We start from the raw sequence: 13,762 nt of genomic DNA on the forward strand, positions 1-13,762 counted from the left end.
GCGTGCGTGCGTGTGTAATTTTTAGCATACCAAAAAATTCTCCCCTACACACTCACACACTTTCTCACACTGCTTGGCAGGGCTTCGAAACGGTTTTTGCCTCATATAATCTAAACATGCCAGAAGAGAACTAAGATATTATCCGCTGCTCATCTCTGTCTATCTGTTATTCTCAATCACGAAGGAGGCTCCACTCTACGGGGAGCTACTATGAGCTCGAATAATTCACTTTGCTGTGTGCAGAGGGGAAGGGGAGGGCAGAAAGACAGGGAGGGAGGGTTCCCGCCTGTCAAAACAGCATCCCCTTATAATTTCCCGTTTTAGCTTCAGGGAAGAGGGAACAGGAGGGAAGGACCCAGCACGATGATAATAGATCCATTTACTGGCAAGCTGGGGAAATACTTCTGATCCCTGATAGCGTTATTTTGGAAGGCAATTTGTGTGGCGGTTTAATTTACTCCAGAAAATCCAAAAAGGTACAGCAGCACTTCATACAGCCAGTGAACCCACTGCGACGCTGTGTCATCAACAAAACCACGGAAGTAAGGTTCTTTTCTCATCTACCTAAACAAACCAAAGCCCACACATTATCAGGCTTAACACAGGAAAGTATTTTTAAGCTACTGAAGATTAATGGTGGGTCCCATGACAATGAACAAAATAATAACCATACTCCCTGCCCCTTCTCCTACCCAACAACAGTATCAAAGGTTTCCTTTAAAGCTACCCATTCAAAGGCTGCTTCCAACTCCCACCTGTCATGTTGTCCAAAGAAACGAGCATCGACCTGCCCATCTTTATCTCTCAGAGCTTTTGCCGGCCAGAATGGAAAGCCCTTCAGTTTTGCCCAGACCAAAGGATGTGGATTGCTCTAGGAAAAGAAAAACAAAATCCAGGGTTTATATATATTTTGACAGCAAGATACATACTGAAAGCCCAGTCTGTGAAGATAACGTGTGTAGACACGATACAGACCACAAGTGGAAGGCAACAGTTTCAAGCAGGGTCTCCCAAAGTGGTGTCCCCTAGAAGGTGTGGGGGCCAATAACCGTGGGATTAAACAGTCAGATCAAGAAGGAATGAGCCCAGACAATACCAGGCTTGAATCCTGCCTCCGCTCTGCCACTTGTTAACCTGGGTGACCACAGGCAAGAGACATCGCCTTTCTGTGCGACATGGACACAATTACAACTACGCTGTTAAGTTTGAGGATTCAATGTGCGCTGTGCCAGGCATAATAACAAGGGCCAGTATTAGCTACCCTTATTCTTTATCAGCAACTGTTAACAACGGTTAATGTACTCAGCTGCTAACCAAAAGGCTGGAGGGCCTGGTCTACCCAGAGGTGCCCTGGAGAAAGGCCTGACAACCTACTTCCAAAAAATCAGCCACTGAAAACCCTGTGGAGCCCAGTTTGACTTTGACACGCACGGGGGCGCCATCAACTCGACAGCAAGTGGTTTTATTCTTGATCAAAGGCTACTCAAGAGCCTTTACTATTCTAGTGTTAATCTCCAAAGGTAGAATACGTTTTAATTCTCTCCTTTCTTTGCCTTATCTTCCCTTCCCACTCCCCAAACCCATATACACATACACCAGCCTACCCCAATAATGTACTTCTCTCTGCAATATACCCGTTTGGAAAATGCAGATCCATGGGGGGCCTTCTGGCTCCCAAGAATGATGGCTTGGAGAAGCCACAGAGTTAATCCAGGGATGCATTTCCAAGCCCCTTACAACAGGCCTAACACGGTTTTTAAATGGCATGCTCATTTAATCTGCATCTCATTATCCGTCTTGCTTCGTCTCATCCCAGGCCCCTGTCTCTTGCATCCTGCAGCCCGCTCAGGCTCATCAGCCAGTAAGGCATGATCCTATCTCTGGCATGTGCACTTCCAGCTCAAGAGCTTTAGCCTATCTGGATTACTTTCATTTCTCTATAATTGTATTAGGCAAAAAAATTATTTAAAAACCTCACCCAAACTTTTGTCTAATCAGCCACCTGGCAAAAGTTGCCACAGGGTAGTCATCAAAGGCACAGAGAGTTCAGAAAATGAGGTCAAGAAAGGAAGTCCAACTTACACAAGGCTCACAAAACCAGTTATCTCGTTTTTGGCAAGCAGCTAGATAACATTCTGGACACACTTCAATTTCATTCATCTGTAAAGCAAAAAGACATTAGAATGTGTCATCCTAGGGGCCTTACCTGCTGGAGGCCTTCAATAAATACCGTATGATTTTGACTGATAAAATTAGCTAAGCAAAGTTCCTTGGTGGCGAAACATCTAGGAGATGACTCCAACTACTCCCACCAATCAGTTTCCAGCCTAGTCCAAGCTGCACTCATTTCTCCCCTGGACCAACGTACCAGCTGACTACTCAACAGGGCGCCCAGCTTCTACTCTTGCCCCCATGGTGGCTCAGTCTCCACGCAACAACCAGAGCCATCTTTACACACATAAATCTGAGCTTGTCCCTCTCTTGGTTAAGAGCTTTCAGTAACTTCCCATCATACCAGTGGTTCTCTACTGGGGCAGATTTGCACCCCCCTCCCCCGCACCCCAGGGGACACTTGGCAACATCTGGAGACATTTTTGGTTGTCACAACTGGGGAAGGGAGGGTATGCTAATGGCATCTCGTGGGTAGAGGCCAGGGATGCTGCTCAACAGCTTGTAACGCACAAGATAGCCTCCCCACCCCACAAAAAAGAATTATCCAGCCCATAAAGTCAATAGTGCTGAGGTTGAGAAATCCTGCATTATACTAACAATAAAATCTAAACACCTGATCAGAGTTCTCAAGGCTACATATGATCTGGCCTCTGCCCACTTACCTGACCTCATCTTGTGTGAGCGCCACCGCCCTCAATCCATTTCAGCCATTTTGGCCTCCACTTGTCCATTTCCATATATATCTCTAATCGTATCATCTAGAATAGTTAATTAATACCATGTCGCCTTATATTATTTCCACTGATGACTCTCTGAAAACTCCGTAACTTTTCTATATGTAGACTTGCTTGTTGTCCTCTTCCCTTTTTCAGACGGTACATTTCAGCTAAGGGCCTTAGAAGCTCCCTTCTTAGATCTGAATTCAGACTCTACCATTTACTAGCTCTATAACTTTAGGAAAAGTTGTTTCTCTTCTCTGGGTCTCCATTTTCTCATCTATAGCATCGGTAGCAGTACCTACTACTATTATAAAAATTAAATAAGATAATAAATATAAAGTGCTTCAAATGGGGACACGGTAATCATTGTATTAACATTTATTGAAGACTTAGTGTGTGCTGGTATCATTCTAACTATTACGCGTATTAACTCATTTAAAGTTCATAACCACCCTGTGAGGTGGGACTGTTGTTATTCCCATTTTACAGAGAAATAAAACGAGGCCCTAAGAAGTCAAGTGACCTGCCCAAGGTCACACAGCAGCTAAATGGTAGGGCCAGGATCTGAACCCAGGCAACTGGGCTCCAAAGCCCACAAGCTTCACTACTACAGTTAGTTGTTATTCTCTTCCCACTGTCATCAGTCTTTTTTCTCCTCTCATCATTCAATATGCCAGATATCCGGTAGGTGCTCAGTAATTGTTTATAAGTCTGACCGTGCCTCAACAAATTAATACATAAATGTGCTTCCAATATCAGAAAAGGCACGGAGAAACGACCACATGCGTCCACCCCAGGCTGGTGTATGAATTGCTACAGATCTTCTAGAAATCATCAGGCGCTATCTACCTGCATCTACCTCTTCGAAGTTTATAGCCCCTGACCTGGTAATTCCATCTCCAAAAATTACACTAAGGATATCAGCAGTCCCCACCGAGACAGAGGTACGGTTCAAAATGTTGACAAAACTTAATATTGTCTAAATGACAACAGGTTAATTAAATAAATGTTCATATATTGTACAAAGGAATGCTATGCAGTCCTGAAATAGTTATTCTTGTCTAACTATTCAAGTACGCAAAATAAATTAAGTGAATAAGCATATTATAAAACCATGTATACATGTCATATATATATATATATATATATGGAAACCCTGGTGGCATAGTGGTTAAGTACTACGGCTGCTAACCAAAGGGTTGGCAATTCGTGCTCCTTAGAAACTCTATGGGGCAGTTCTACTCTGTCCTAAAGGGTCGCTGTGAGTCGGAATCGACTCGATGGCACTGGGTTTTTATACATATATGAGACAGACAGATGGACATACCCCAGTAATATTCAAGTGTTTTCTTTACCTATCCATGAGTGAATGAAGAAATGAAAGGAAATGCGTCAACAGGGTGAAGACCATTGTGCCTCGGTTTCTTACCATTACAGTGTGGTTCTTATAAAGAAGGCCTCCCTCGTGCCATTTCTGCCTCCAGCCCTGTCCCACACCACTAGAGCCCCAAGGATCCCACATCCAGGAGGTTCCTTCTATCCACACCATTAAAACTATGGGGGTTTGTGAGATGGTCAGACTCTCAGGGACAGAAATAAATTGGTCTGCTCTCTAAGAAGCAGCTGAGCCCTCTCCCCCAAAATAATGTCAAAATCCGAACCTCTTTTGTAAGTGGATTGAAAGGGGCCTGGCTCAATGCCAGAGATTATAGGGCAAAGGTCAGAAATTAGGAACTTACAATGGCAAAGACAGAAGACCAAGAATAAGAATCGTTCACTGCTTGCATCTCCTTTAGCTCACCGCTAAGGCCCATGTGCTTTATAACATACTGTGGGCCCCCTGTTTGATGCTTTAACTCTCCTAGAAGAAAAGGGGTGCTGTCTATACCACAAAGGTTTCCAGATCCTCACAGCCACCCACTGGATGACTCTTCAAATGGAAGTTCAGCCACCCCAAACCACCACTCCGGGGTCATCTAAAAGGAATGGAGCTCAGTGGGAAGATCATACCTCATGTTCACAGATTTTGATGACCACTTTTGCGATTTGCGTCAATTTGTGATTTCCTGAGGAAATAAGAAAATAGGATTAGTTCAAATGGAAGCACTGTAACACTGGCCTTGGGGTTGCACTTCCACTAACAACCTTTGAAGTTGCTTTCCCCCAGGATTAAGATTTTAAAGGCTAAAAACCAGAACTTGCTGGCTTTTAATACCAGTTCAAATTGTATTACTCTTCTCCCATGAAAGTCAGTCTTGGGCATCTCAATGTTGTCTTCGCTGAAATGGAACAATTTATGTGGGTTTCCCATTATTAACCAAGAGTTCACAGATTAGTACTTGAAAAATGCTTTTATATCCTAAAGCAACCTTATTCTTACCCGTTGTCCCAAAGAACAATTCAAGAAGGGTATGAGGGAAAGAAGACATTTAACTGAGTACCTCTCATGTGCCCCGTGCTTCAAAATATTTTCATGTTAATGGCTCATGAAGTCATATTAGGTAACAGGCATGAACGTTCCCACTTAATCGGTGAATAAGCCAAGGCTGAAAGGAGTCACTGCTTCATGACACCACTTGGTTAATGAGCTGAGGATGTGGCTCCAGGTCAAACTCTAAATCCCTCACCTTTGCACTCAACAAGAAGACAAGATGTTTTCTTTGAACTTGATGGTATTTTCAGAAATAATGACAAAAGGATTTCACATTTAAAAAAAACAAAAACAAAAGAAACCTATATTTCTGGTTTGCTTTGAAAACTCAGAAGATCCACTGACTCTATCCACCGAAGACCTAGAGCTGCAGTAGCGGCCCCTCTGGGCCTGGCAGGAGTCCCTGGTTCTCTGAAGTTCCCAGCAGTCCCCAAGCCTGCAGCCATGCTGGCGTATGCTGCTGTTTTTCTTCCTGATTCACTTGGTTTATATGATCTATGTAAACCTTTCTATACATGAGTTTACAATCTCTACACAAATTCATAAGGAGCCCTGGTGGTACAACGGTTAAGCACTCGGCTGCTAACAGAAAGGTCAACAGTTGGAGCCCACCAGCCACTCCACAGGCATAGAGACCTGGCTTGCTGCCTAGCACCTTTCCTTCTCCCCTCTTCCCACCCCAGCCCTGCTACTGAGTTAACAATGTAAAAGATATGCTTTAAGCAGACATCCGTCCACCATTTATCTATGCAAGGGTGTTTTTTTTTAACCATTAGCCACTGCCGTTGAGTTGATTCTGACTCATAGTGACCCTAGAGTACAGAGTAGAACTACCCTATAGAGCTTCCAAGGATGTAATCTTTACAGAAGCAGGCTGCCACATCTTTCTCCAGAGGAGCGACTGGTGGATTCAAACTGCTGACCTTTCAGTTAGTTGCCGAGTGCTTAACCTGAGCCACCAGGCTCCTTCATCTTTGCTAGGTTCTGGATACACAGAGAGCAAGACAGGGAGCCTACCCTTAAAGAGCTTACATCCTGGTGAACAATGCATAAAAATAAAAACAGCACCATCCTGCAAGTATCTTAAAGGCTGCCCTGAGAAGGTACAGGGCTGTGAGAGACCCTGACGAGAACACTTTGCATGGTCTAGGGAGGTCAGGGAAGCCTTCTCAGAGAACAAAGAGACTGAGACTAAATGATAAGGGTAATTATCAAGGCAAAGAGATGAAGAGTTTTCTAGCAGTTGGTACTGCATATGAGAGGATCTGGGGCCAGGGAAACAGGGTGGGACAGGACCCCTAAAGATCCACCTGGCCAGAGGTAGACACCCAGGGCTGGGGTGGGGGCAGGCAGCAGTGAGGAATACGCCAAGGGTGAGATTAGAATGGAAGATCTCCTCCCTTCTATCTACAAGGCTTAATCTCTAAGTCCACAAAAACACAACTGACAAAACTTTTATCCAGAATGTAAATAACTCTCCTAACAACTCTAATAATAAAAATATAAGCAATGCAATTTTTGAATCAGGAAAAAAGGTTCAACAGACACTACACCAAAGAAGAAATATAGTCGATAAATACATGAAAAGACACTCAACATCATTAGTCATTACCAAAAATCCATGCTCATCAACTCAATTCCGACTCATAGCGACCCTACAGGACAGAGCAGAACTGCCCCATAGAGTTTCCAAGGAGCTCCTGGTGGATTTGAACTGCTGACCTTTTGGTGAGCAGCTGTAGCACTTAACCACTATGCCATCAGGGTTTCCTCATTGGTCATTAGGGAAATGCAAATTAAAACCACTATGACATACTATTTCACACCTTCGAGAATGGTTAAAATTAAAAAGACCTATAATACCAAGTGTTGACAAGGATGCAGAACAACTAAAATGGTGTAACTACTTTGGAAAAATTTCTTATAAAGTTAAACATACACCTGACCCTACTATTCAGCAATTCCACTCCTAGGTATTGGTTCAAAAGAAATAAAAACATATTTCCACAAAGACTTGTACAAGAATGTTCATAGCACCTTCATTCCATAGTGGCCAAATGCTGGAAACAAGGCCAATGTCCACCAACAGATGAGAAGATAAATTTTACGGTATATTCATAGACTAAAAGCCACTGAGCAATAAAAGGGAAAGAACCACTGATACACACAACACCATGGATGAGTCCCCAAGATCCTACACTAAGCAAAAGCAGTCAGACACAAAAGAGCGCACTCCCTATGACTCTACAAGAAATTCTAGAGCAGGCAAAGCTCATCTATAGGGACAGAGAATAGAACAGTAATTGCTTTTGAAGAATTTTCTGGAAAGGGGCATGCAGAAATGTAATGGGGGTGATGGAAATGCTCCATATCTTATTTGGGTGGTGATGACACAGGTGGTTCCATGTTCGTCAAAGTCGTCGAATATACGCTTAAAATCTGTGCACTTTATCATATGTAATTATTTGTCCGTTTTTTAAGTTTTTTTTTTTTAATGACAGTAGGAAGTGGCAGCACCATAGAGAAGTACAAGTCACCCTGGACATCAGCTCACACCTTAAGAAGCACGCAGGAAACACTCCCTATTCACACCCACCAGCAATCTCTACACAAGTATCCTAGTTACTGGCCCTGGTTTTTGAGGAAGAGCAGGAGAACAGGCAACATGCTTTCTCTCCTGGGAATCAGCAAAGCTACTCACCCCCATTATAAATGATGCAGTTGTGCAAAATCCACTTTGCGTCAGCCAGGAAGGCTTCTGTGCAGCCATACATTTTCTTTTTAGCGTTCTGGGGAGAAAAACCACACAGCATAATCATCAGTGAGTCTATATACCCCACAGTCAATAACACCTGCATCCCCACATAATTTTCTCAGCAGGCATTTGCCAAATTAATTAATGCTCTCTTCCTCGTTTCCCAAGATGTTATTATTTTTGAAATCTATAACCCTATAAAGATGCGTTCACTGAATTCATCACAGTAACCTGAATTTTCTCATCTTTCAGGAGCTATCATTTATCAAGCAGCTCTTCCAATGAATCAAGATATTTTATATATTTATGTATTATTTATTATCTGTACTCTATCACATAAGCCTTGGGATAACTCCATGAAGTAGTTATTTATCATCCCCACTCTACAGATGGGGAACCTGAAATAAGGAAATGTTATGGAGCTTATACAAAGCGAGGATTCCAACCCTGTTTTCTCATTCAAATACCCTCTTCTTTCCCCCATACCACAAGGGCGCGTGCAATTTTCCAATGCACGTGGGAAGTACTGTTTGCGGAGCAACATCAGCGCAGACAATATGAAGTAACGTTTCCTCATCGGTGCTTTTTCATTACTCATATTTTGGAGCTAACAGTTCGGAAATTAGCAGCAGGATCACGTGCATCATCTAAAGTCTTACAAGGGTAATCTGAAGCACGGAATTTTAGCATAAACTTTTAAAAACACCTCAGGCATTAAAAAAAGTACCCTTATCGGTAGAGTAAATAAGCCAAGTTCTAGGAAGCCACATCTTTATTGCCAATCTGGAGGTTTCCCAGATGCTTAATTTTCTCTTCTTCCTTCCTGCTGCTCTCATTAACACCTCCAAGAGAAAGAGAAGCGGAGGGAAGGCTCAAATCAATCAAATCATTAATTTTTAAAAGCTCTGACTTTTTCAGGTGAAAAAGCTGGAATGACTTGCAGAAGCAGTACTTGGAGCTAATCAGTGGATTTCAACACTCCACTGCAATCCTTGTTATAGAGGAGAGGTGAAGCAGATCACGAGTTCTTCCATCCAAATACAAATGGAACAGGGAACGTGCAGAGAAATAACCTAACTTGAGATGGGGCATAGAAAGCGAGGTAGGATCCTCAGTCAACTAGACAACAGTGGGCTACAGTGCTGTGGTTCTCTGATAAAGGCCAACCTTTTCCAATGTACAAAGGTCCATGGGATGGAAGATGTATTCTGCGTAGTCAGGATGCTGTTCCAATGGAACGGGCTTCTGGAATGCATCTGTCTATAAAAGATGTACAAACACAAACGCATCATGGCAGGGGAAGACCAAGCTCTTAATACCACCAAAAGGCCTTAAAATACCGTTCTTCTAGTGGGTTCCCTAAGAAGTCTTGGTGGCTCAAGGGCTAAGCGCTTGGCTGCTAACCGAAAGCTTAGCAGTTGAAACCTAACAGCCGCTCTGGGGGAGAAAGACCTGGAGATCTGCTCCCATAAAGATCACAGCCTTGAAAACCCTATTGGGCAGTTCTACTCAGTCACATGGGGTCACTAAGAGACGCAAAACAACTTGACGGCACCTAACAACAACAAACCAAAAAAGCCCACTGCCGTCGAGTCGATTTCGACTCATAGCGACCCTATAGGACAGAGTAGAACTGCCTCACAGGACTTCCAAGGAGCGCCTGGTGGATTCGAACTGCCGACCTTTTGGTTAGCAGCTGTAGCACTTAACCACTACACCACCAGGGTTTCCAAACAACAACGAAGGGTTCCACAGAAGATATCCTTGGGGAACTCCAAACTGGTCGGCCTTCTAATTCTGCCTGGTCATGGATAAACATGGGACCAGATGTGTTTGATCTTTTTTGTTTTGTTTTCAGTATATACCCAAGTAACAGGTCCTGCCGCTTTTTGTATTAAGAATGCCCAGAACAGCACACTCTCCGCCACTTTAGACCTAAACTCTGAACGAGGCTTGGGGTGAGCTTCAACTGTCCATAATCAAAACTGACCACAGGTGAGGTGTGGCTAAGGTTAGAGGTGTGGCTAGGGTTAGAGATGAAACACCAAATAAAGTTCCCGTGAGTGTCAATGAAGAAGCTCTGGTGACGCAGAGGTAAAGCGCTTAGCTGCTAACGGTTCAAACCCGCCAGCCGCTCCACAGAGGCAAAACGTGGCAGTCTGCTTCTGTAAAGACTACAGCCTTGGAAACCCTATGGGTCAGTTCTACTCTGTACTATAGGGTCGCTATGAGCCAGAATTGGGTTTTTTGAGTGCCGACAGACATTTTACAGATAGGGAAAAAAATTCAGACAGGGAGATTTTGCTCTTCCTTTGAAAAGCAAAATTAACTTCAAAACAGGGGCTGTGTAAAAGTTTTTCATCTTGTTTTTTTATCGCTTTCTTAAGCCCTACTTGATCAGCTTAAAAAGAAAGGCCCAGTTTGTGGATGGGTGATGTTAACTTATCAATGAAAAAATCCACCAGATTTAATTAAATACCAAATTATACTCAAGCAAGGCATCTGAATGGGTTGCCCGCTTGTAGTCATCTGAGCCCTTTTGTATCCAGAATTAAAGTTTGGTCGCTATTAAGTTAAAAAGATGCTTCAACAAAAATCAGCAACTTTCTGCCCAATTTTACATCAAACAATTAAACGTAGGAAGTTTATGTCTTCTTCCATTTTTCTTTTCGGGCTTCTAATTCTACAGTGGTGACAGGTCTACACGATCCCTTCTTTTTGTGAACAGTCTTAAAAAGATATAGTTTAGTCTGTGAAACTCAGCATAAAAACTACTCATAGCAAAAAAAAAAAAAACTTGCCAAACTGAGAGGCTATACACTTGGGCTTTCGACGATTGAGACTGTTTTGTTAAAGAGACCCTCAGGTTCCCAACTCAGCAACAACCCACTGGCGTGCTTTGAATTTTTTTTATCATAATATCAACTTTCAGAGCATTGTCTCAAAACAAAAGCTTATTATTTAACTCAAGTTTTGAGGTTCTACACCTCTGCATTAAGTTTCACAAACATGAAAGTGTCTTTGTACAAAAAGGAAAAGGGCTCCCTACCCTCAAGTTTCTTTAGATTTACCGGTAGGAAACATGTCATAATATATTGACTATATTGTCCTAATATACTGATTTACCTTTTAAAACAATGTATTTCACTACCATCTTCCTGAAAACTGTCATGTTAAATATACAAACCACAATGACTATGATGTGGCCGGAGCCCTGCAATGGGGCACGGCTATAAAACGTACAACATGCCAGAAGAACACAGCAGCCCTCGTTCACATATGAATTTTAAGGGGCACAGGCTGCACATGAGGTCTCATTTCAAAACTAAACAAACAAAGGAAATTCCCACCCTTTCTGGGACGTTCACGCTTGATTTTTACTTATAGGTTCTATCATCAGACCATGGCTATGAAGAAACTGGGTTGTGCTTAGCTTCCCTTGAAATGGAATTCTACCAGCTCCCATGGGGAGGGACACAAAGCTCCCTCTTACCCAATGGGATATGAAGTTCCACTTCACAACCAGTCAGAATTTTAAATCCCCACCAACTTTCTACTATACATCATTTCCTGACTGAGTGGGTTGCCATTTGTGGCCCTTCAAGACACAGACTGCTTACTTTAAAAAATTAACTGGAGGTGGAAAGAAAGAAAAATTAACTGACCGCCAAAGCCCCTTAGGCTTAATTTTCAAATATTTGAATTTGGGTATACAAGAAGGCCAAAAGCATGTGTGCAAAGGCCTAGAAAACTCAGCCTACAAAGAATAGGAATGTAAACTGAACAAAACAAAAGTCACTACTTCCATTTACGCTTGTACCAAGAGGAACTTTCTTCTTACCCCTGGCTGTTTCATTTTCTGAATGGCAAACTTGAGCAGGTATGATAACTGTTCGATGGTGAGCATTGTCATGGCTTTACTCTGGGTCTCGATGCATTCTGCTACTGTAATTTTCTACGAGTCAAAATTACACAAATGTCCAGTTAGAAAAAATAAATTTAAATCACTATCCGTGTATTTATTTCCCTTTCATTCTGTATTTCCAGTAAGCTCACACATAAAAAAACAATTTCCATCTAAGTGAGATTGTTTCACTTGGCAAGGACTCCAACCTACTTAGCCAAAGTGTACTGGATCAGTGGGCCGCAGCGGATTATCCCATAGGCAAAGTAAGCACCGTGCTTACCTTACTTACCAGATCATCAGTAGTGAATAATTTCCCTTTTTTTTTTTTTTTTTTTACCGCATCAAAGATTCTGCTTCTCGGCACGGCTGGCATCTGTCTCTCTCCCAATCCCACAGCACCTTCCTATTGAATCAAAGCCTCTTTTCAAATTTATAGTCCCTGACAGGGACAGATGACCCAGTAAACAATGTAAGCACGGGCTAAGCTGTGCTTACTTATTTACTAATCACTACAGATGACCTGGTAGGCAAGGTAAAACTGTGCTTAACTTGCCTATTGGATAATTCACCCCAGTTAGTGGGTGAAAATTAAGAGGCACGTCAACCCGTTGATTACATTAGGAAGTGTATTTAGCTCATGAAGAGGACATGATCTGAGAAAGTTGTGTGTTAAGCAGGGACCTAAAAAAACTGTCATTACCACCTTGGGTTTCAAGTTTCAAGAAAGGGATTTTGACAGGAAAAGCCATTGATGGTTTCAGGGTGATCTCCTCACAGAGTGAATTCTTAGCAACCACTTAACTTGATCCTCTTAAGGTTCTGGGCTATCTTTCAGGAAACTGACAAGACATTAGCTCAATGACATCACTGACGGAAGGGCCAGTCTCCCTGTAGAAAGAATCCAAAGGATGGTAGTGGGCTAATAATAAATATGATTTCATTCTCTGTCACCATTTACATGAAGCCATCCGGGACATTCCGGCAAACTGTGCAAGGGGCACTTAGCTATCTTTCTCCATAGGCAAAATGTCATTTTGTACGGGAAATTTCCATCAAAAAAGAGGGCTGAAATGTCTAGAATTGGATTCTGTTACATAAATCTGGTATTGCATCTCAGGGCTTTCGATTCCTCATGGAGCAGCACCAACAAAAATAGTCAGTTCTGATGATACCAGGAAACAGTCTTTAGCCATCTGTGTAGGGAGAGCTAAGAAAAGTTTTCTCCAATTAATCTGGATCCAAATTCTTAATCTCTCTGGGGCTTCCAAAAGGAACTTTCAGATGTGTCTGGTTGGTTGTTGAGGAAAAGGGCAACCCAAGAGTCGCTCAGAAGCTGAAAAAAAGAGAAGCTGAAAAAAAGAGCGGGACGCACGAATTTAACTGCTTAGCTACCAAAGCCTTAAATAGCTCATTTTCCCAGCTGACTGCCGTAGCAATTCATCCCTGGAAGAAATTCAGAGCCCTGACTCATAGCCAGAGAACACCTGCTTGTTTGAGTTCCAGTTAGTTCCCAGGTAACTATCCATGGCAAACACTTGAGTTGGCTGCTCAACTGTCATTCGCAGCCCCACCCTTCCTCCTGGCCAGCAGTGCCTGGTTCCCACTACAAAGATTAAAAGTGCCAGATAAGCAAAATTTCAAGCCTTTTTTGCATGGGGACTTGTGATCCAGTCTTGACCAATGAGCCCAAAGGCAAGTCAGCTTGGGCCTGATGGGGAAAGTCCTTCCCCTTGATGAAAAGAGATAGGAGGAGAGATACCAGGCCTCTTGTTTTCTAT

The 13,762-nt window shown here is 42.7% G+C and overlaps 1 protein-coding gene across 27 annotated transcripts in view; it reads right to left on the reverse strand.

Annotated features, from left to right (window-relative positions):
* The window catches only part of ZMYND8 (zinc finger MYND-type containing 8), a 145,917-nt gene that overhangs the window by 64,214 nt on the left and 67,941 nt on the right, over positions 1–13,762 (reverse strand). For all 27 annotated transcript variants that reach the window (XM_023550330.2, XM_023550328.2, XM_023550329.2 and 24 more), the window contains 6 exons: positions 11,919–12,032; positions 9,245–9,337; positions 8,024–8,111; positions 4,902–4,957; positions 2,083–2,160; positions 756–871 (listed from right to left, as the gene is read on the reverse strand). In XM_023550330.2, the coding sequence (XP_023406098.2) occupies positions 756–871; positions 2,083–2,160; positions 4,902–4,957; positions 8,024–8,111; positions 9,245–9,337; positions 11,919–12,032 (545 nt within the window). The remainder of the gene's footprint in view (positions 1–755; positions 872–2,082; positions 2,161–4,901; positions 4,958–8,023; positions 8,112–9,244; positions 9,338–11,918; positions 12,033–13,762) is intronic.

The sequence above is a fragment of the Loxodonta africana genome, chromosome 24 (assembly GCF_030014295.1).
Source record: "Loxodonta africana isolate mLoxAfr1 chromosome 24, mLoxAfr1.hap2, whole genome shotgun sequence".
Lineage (NCBI taxonomy): Eukaryota > Metazoa > Chordata > Mammalia > Proboscidea > Elephantidae > Loxodonta > Loxodonta africana.